The 6,818-nt window shown below is 43.3% G+C and overlaps 1 protein-coding gene across 1 annotated transcript; it reads left to right on the top strand.

The window, feature by feature from the left end:
• Nucleotides 1-5,480: 5,480 nt before the first annotated feature.
• On the top strand, nt 5,481-6,242 carry LOC103702214 (mitogen-activated protein kinase kinase kinase 17-like). Its single transcript, XM_017841562.2, has one exon. It carries the CDS (start codon nt 5,481-5,483, stop codon nt 6,240-6,242), a length of 762 nt encoding a protein of 253 aa, XP_017697051.2.
• Nucleotides 6,243-6,818: the final 576 nt, after the last annotated feature.

The raw sequence follows: 6,818 nt of genomic DNA, 5'->3' as shown, positions 1-6,818 counted from the left end.
ATCATATTTTTACCTTAATGTCTTATCTTCCATGACTTGCTCGAAATTAGTTTGGTGTCGCTATAGTATAATTATGTGTGAGTTTTGTGTTGCATCATGCGGGTCTCTAAAGCAAACTGCTGCTTTGTATTTAGTCAAAGGAGTCCGTCATACATTGAAAGCTAAAATACTAATGGAATGGTACGTTCTGGGAGATGGTGGGTGCAGCCAAGACTTTCAGATTCCGTGCCTGCCTCATGGATCGATCCGGCTTGGGATTTTTTTTTTTTTTTTTTTTTTTTGATGGGGCGGATAGATCATTCATTTTTGTATGAATATATTCAATAAAATCAAAAAATAAGATGTGTTCTAAGGGCGGAGAGATGGTTTCATAGCTATTTTAGAGAATGCTGAGCAATAAATGATGCAACCTAATCAGCTGGTCTTATTTGCCTCTAGGTACACACAGATTGCTTGGAATGTTGTGCAATTCTTCATCAGTCTGAGGATGTTTTGCAGCAGTGGATGCCCACAATCTTTCTAAGCTTGACCTTAGATCCATTCGATAATAGTGGCAATCCCTTTTCAGATAAATGCATTCCGCCCCTAAGGCGTGCCTAGCATAGGTGATACCTTTCCATGCAACCCTCGGCTCCTCACCGGGCATGATATATCGAAAATGCAAGAACCTCCGACTGCTACCAATCTAGAGTCAAGTCCTTTGATCAGAAAGTCGACTCCACCTTCACTTCCGCCACTCGATAACTATCATTGAGGTTAACCTTGATAAAGCTCGGGGGTGGGGTTTCCCAATAGATGAAAATTGTATGGGTCGCTATAAGTGCTGAACGGGAGTCTCAAATGTCCCTTGCCATCATGGTATCACCTGCGGTAGTATACTATAAGATCTCGGTAGCCTGAAGAAGGGCCCTCTCAATAATGACCCTCGGCTGCTGCCTTCTATTCTTGAATACTCGAGCATTTCTCTCAAGCCAGATATAGCATGCAAGATAGGCATCTCTGACTTCCTAAGGAACAACAACATCTCTCATCATGGTTCTTTTCAAATAATTGAGAAGTCTAAAAGGAGCTTGTGTTGTGCATGAAGCTCCAAGTAACTCCCAACATTCTCCAGACTTGCCTCGTACTCGGGCAGTCAAATAAAACATGCTCCACCATCTTTACCTCATTTAGACATGTATCACAGGCCAAAGAAATCCTCAGTCTTCTGCCGCCCAAAACACCCCCGGTTGGGAACACCCCCATGCCACCTCCAGAGAAACAAGGCTCTCCTAGGATGAATGCGAAGCTTCCAGATCCAACCACCTTCCATCCTCCGTGAGGACTTCACTCTGTATAAATCACACAAATCATTGGCTCTGACCTTCGATCTGCAGGTTGATCTCCATACTCTCCTGTCAGGGACTCCCCACCTAGGAATTGACACTACAAGGATTGTCTCTGCCAATTGGTCCCAAAGATTTGTTGCATAGTCCCAATATCCTATCTCCTCTCTCTATGGAGGAGCAAATCACAGACCTTAAGCCCCTTCGCATGCTCCAGATCAACTATAATAGGCTAGACTTTCATTGGTTGTTCTGACATCCAGGCATCATCCATCACATCTATAGATCTCCTATCTCCGAGCGACCATATGATGTTAGAGAGCACCAGTTGTGCTTGAGCACACATCTCTTTCTAAATGAAGACCAGCGTTGACCGGCCTAGTGCTCTGCCACTGTAGTTTGCAAGCTATACTTGGCCCTTATCATGAAGCTCCACAATTCCTCTAGTTCAAGTAAGTACCTCGCGACATGTCCGGCTGCCAAAGCCTCTCTCCTTAGTAAGAACGACCGGATACCTAATCCCCCACTTTGTAGAAGCTGACAGATGGTCTTCCATGCCATCGAAGTGCACATCTTCCCCGCCCCTATGCCACCCCCAAAGGAAATTTCACTGGAAAATCATCTAGGAACATGATCCTACTCGACTTTGCATAAATATCTTTACCGTTGGTGTATACAATCGTCTAGGATAGGGTAAAAATACTCACCATTAGATGTATCCTAGTTATGGTAAGTTATTAGCAAAAAAAGTAAATGACCATATTAAGTCATTGATTTTTTTATAGGAACCTTTTGACTCGATGATTTAAAGCCAACTCACGTTCCAGACCTTTTCGGATTTGGAAGCTGTTTATTAGCTGATTCCGTCTTCTGGTCAACGGGTGGCTGCTCATAACTCATCCGATTTATAGAAATGCTTTAGTAACCCAAATAATATAACTCAAAAAGTCACTCAGCCGGAATTGGCATATCGTTTGTGCAACGTAATGCAGCAAAGTGAATGGTGCAAAATAGCCGAGTGACATTTTGAGTCATTTCGAGTTACGATACAATTGAATTTTAATTAGATCAGGGAATTGCCGCAGCCATCCATGCTTCCTTACGTGCGTTGCATGCCGTGTGTGGAAAACCAGTGTCTGCTGAAACAAAGGAGATAATGGCTGTTCTCTGCTGTCCAAGCCTTGGCCTGGAATTTTTTTTTTTAATGTCTAAAATCAAGTAGGCCCATGGGGGATAAACAATCCTTTTATCTGTCTCTTCCACCATGATCATGTGCAGTAAAATTGCTTCAACGTTTTACGTGTATTTTGTGATTAGAGAGATAATCTCTAAAAGAATCATTGGATGTCGCTTATATTAGACAAGGTCTAACGTAATTTGTCATCTGTATCATGTGATTATATATTTTTTTTGGCAACAAATAAAATTGTATAAACAATCCTTTCGTTTGCCTCTACCATGTTGATTGTATATGGTAAAATTAATTGCTGCAACTGCTTATGTGTATCATGTGATTAGGGAGATAATCTCTAAAACAATCATTGAATATCTGCTCATAATATTAGACAAGGCTTAATATGATGTGTGTGTGTGTGTGTGTGACAGTTATCTTATTTATACATGTAAGAGAAAATTACACTCACACCCTCTTAACTTTCACCTATTTGCACATACATCCTGTCGTCTTTAAAAAGTTCAAAATAAACACCTCCATTTTGATTTCTATCAGCAGTTGGTCTATGATATCATTAGCTTGTGACTAGGGGTGCAAATGGGTCGGATCGGGTCGGGTCCTGAGTGACCCCGATCCGACCCGGTTTTTTGTTCGGGTCCTAATTTTGGACCCAGACCCGACCCGGTTGAAGATCGGGTTGGGTCAGGTCGGGTCCGAGTCGGGTTCGGGTTCAGGTTCGAATCGGATCCATTTTTTATGCTTTTGGGAAAGAATTTTGGGCAAATCTAATTTGGCCATATCATAACTATGAGGTACTGGGTGACCCATGACTTGAAAGACTTGCAATTGACCTCCGGTCGGAACAGATGATCCGTGACGAACTAAGTAAGTCCGTCTACAAGCCAAATTTCATATCACACTACTTTTTATCTATATGACTGATTGGATGGAACTTGGTGCCTCCCAGCTCCCCTCTCAGGAGGGCAAAGAAAATCCCAGACCTTCTTCCAAAATCCAATTCCATTGCAAAAACTGGCACATGACCCATATTCAGTTCAGCGTTCCCTCACTTTCTCCCTTCAAACGTTAAAAGAAACAAAAACCAAAAAACAGAAGGAAAAAAAAAACCTAGCTACCGAGACACCAGAGGTTTCAACGGTATAATAGATCGAGAGAGAATCCGAGCTTTCCCCCTTTTTTTTCTCTCTCCCTCTCTCTTTCTCTCTCTCTTCGGGTCCATTCGGGTCGGGTCGGATCCGTTTGGTAAACCCAGATCCGACCCAGAAAATGATTCGGGTCCAATTTTTGGACCCGACCCGGATCCGCGGGTCCCAAAATTCGGGTCAGGTCGGGTCTACGCGGGTCAGGTCGGGTCGGGTCGGGTCACGGGTCAACCCGATCCATTTGCAGCTTTACTTGTGACAGGATTGTCCCTTGCATAATAAGTAGGGCTGGAAATGGATCGGGTTGATCTGAGGCCCATTGGGCCAAGCACACTTTGGGCTGGGCTTCGGACTAGGTCCAAAAAAGTTCAAAACAAGTTTGAGCTTAAATGCAGAGCTCATTAATTTTTCGGATTGGGCTTAGGTATATAATTGGCCCGACCTTAGCTCGAGCCCGCACAAGGCCCAAAATCGAGACCGAATTTAGGCTCAAATCAATTTATTTTTTTATATAGTTATTTAAAGAGAATAATAAGAAAGTAATGAATAAATTCAAAAAAGTTCAGCTGAGAATAATGTATCATATATCATTTACTTGTGTAATAGAAGAGAGCCCAATCTTTAATTAGCTTATTTACTTAGAAAAGAAATATTATAAAATATTAAATTTTAATTGGTTTCGGGTCAAACTTATTTTTGGCCCAAATGGATAATTTGAACCGGCCTAATCAGATTTAGTGAGCTCAGGCTTGGATTATCCAAAAAAAAAATTGGACCTAAGCTCGGTTTGAAGCCCCAAAAAAATTCAAGACAGGCTCAAGCAGAGGCATGGCCGGGTGCGGCTTCCGGCCCTAATAATTCTGCTTTTACGGTCACTTTCCGGAACCTTAGCTTGCTTCCCCCCCCCCCCCCCCCCCCCCCCCCCTAATGTTACTGTTTGGTTATTCGGATCAGTTTTAGGACTTCCACTGCGGTTTGGTAACTTGGGAAAATCGTTTATTCGGATCAGTTTTAGGACTTCCACTGCGGTTTGGTAACTTGGGAAAATCGCTTATTCGGATCAGTTTTAGGACTTTTTGGTAACTGTTTTGCGCCACTCACAACTGGCTTCAATACGTGGCACAGACGACATGCCCATTCAAAGGGAGCCGTTAGAATACAACGTATACCAGCTGAGTGACCGACTGAGTTATACTCTTTGGGTTACCACAGCATTTCTATTAATCGGATGAGTTCTGACTTCTGAGCAGCCCAGCCCGCTGACCCGGAAGAACGAATCAGATAATAAACTGCTTCCGAATCCGAAAACTCTGAAGCCTTAGTTGTCCTGAAATCATTGGCTCAAAAGGTTCCAAAAAAACTTACTATGATTCACTTCCTATACATAACCGTTTTACTAAACTAAGAGTGGATTAACCTCCCAATTCAAACAAAAAAATAACTTACTAAGATTACTTGGTAACAACTTTCCATAATCAGTATTTATCTGAATGCGGGTATGCGAAGCCTATCCGGCCTAGATGATCTTTTTTGGCAAATCTATCGTAGACGATCGCAAAGCCGAGTAGGATTATGATTCCTACTCCAAGAACTACTCTCCAAGAGAACGAGTAGGATTATGACATGTATGCAGAGCCCAGTAGCCTACATCCGTATATATACTCTTCAAGAGGTTACAGCAAGAGAGTGCAACAGTAGGAGATCAAGAGAAGAGAGATGATGTTTACGTGGGAGAGAGGAGCGAAGTTGGGGAGAGGAAGCTCAGCTTCGGTTAGCTTGGGCATCCTCAGAGATGGATCCTCCTCCTCGAAGAAGCTAATGGCAGTCAAGTCCGCACCAGTCTCCAAGTCCTCCATCTTGAAGGACGAAAAAGAGATCCTCGATCTCTTGCAAGATTGCCCCGAGATCATCGGCTGCCTCGGCGACGACATCAAGCTCGACGACGATGGCGAGGCCACCTACAGTCTCTTTCTTGAGCTCGCAAACTTCGGCAGCCTCTTCGACATCCTCCGATCTTCCCACGGCCCTTTCTCCGAGTCCGAAGTCCGGCGCTGCGCCAGGTCCATCCTCAGAGGCCTCACCCATATCCATGCAAAGGGTTACGTGCATTGCGACATTAAGCCACACAACATCCTCGTGTCTGGCTCCGGCGAGGTCAAGATAGCCGACTTTGGGCTTGCCAAGAGAGCTGCGGAGAGGTCCCAAGGGATCTTTATTCGAGGCACACCACTGTACGTGGCCCCGGAGGGTGTGGCTCGGAACGAGTACGAGCCGCCGTCGGATATATGGTCTCTCGGGTGTACGTTGATCGAGTTGGTCACCGGCAAGCCAGCAAGAAGTTTCCCGGTCGGCTTCGAGCTGCCGGCGGTGTTGTTTCGGATCGGCCGCGGCGACGTCTTGCCGGAGATCCCGGAGAGCCTTTCAGAGGAGGGGAAGGATTTCTTGAACAAGTGCTTAGTGAAGGACCCAAAGAAAAGGTGGACGGCCGAGATGCTACTGGATCATCCCTTCGCATCAGATTATGGGGAAGAAAAGATGGACATGGCGCAGCACCGCGCGGAGCCCAAGAAAGAGTGTTAGATTGTGCCGCAGGGTTAGGAGGCGAAGTTTTGCATGTCGCTCCTCGGCAGCCAGCCCTTGTAAATTGACTTTGTTCTCATATACTCGATTCAATGATATTTTTTTATTATTTTTACGATCAATATTTCTTGTTTTATTTGTTCACGCATGGTGAGTCCGTTACAGGGGATCGGGAACATATTCTTCGAGTGACAATTTGTGATTGGACCCATCAAACGATCTATTTTAAATAATTTTAGGTTTGACATAAATCAATTTCAGTTATGGAGGGATCATTCCAATTAAACCTATTTATTAAATAAATTGAGTTCAGATTTAGATCTTTAATTTGTTTAATAATTGGGTCGGATCGTTACTTGACCTAGTTAACCATACCTATTTAATCTATTTAAAATCTACTTAATTTATTTTTATCTATTTAACTTGACTTGCTTAATCTATTTAATCTATTTAAATCCATTTAATTTGTTAAAAATCTGGACTTGACCTGCTTAATAAATGAAAATATGAGTTGGGTCGGATTACTTGTTTAATAAATTGGTCGGATTCAAATATGAAACTTTAACCTGATTCAAA

The sequence above is a fragment of the Phoenix dactylifera genome, chromosome 3 (assembly GCF_009389715.1).
Source record: "Phoenix dactylifera cultivar Barhee BC4 chromosome 3, palm_55x_up_171113_PBpolish2nd_filt_p, whole genome shotgun sequence".
Classification (NCBI taxonomy): Eukaryota; Viridiplantae; Streptophyta; class Magnoliopsida; order Arecales; family Arecaceae; genus Phoenix; species Phoenix dactylifera.
This window is presented reverse-complemented; position numbering and strand designations above follow the sequence as displayed.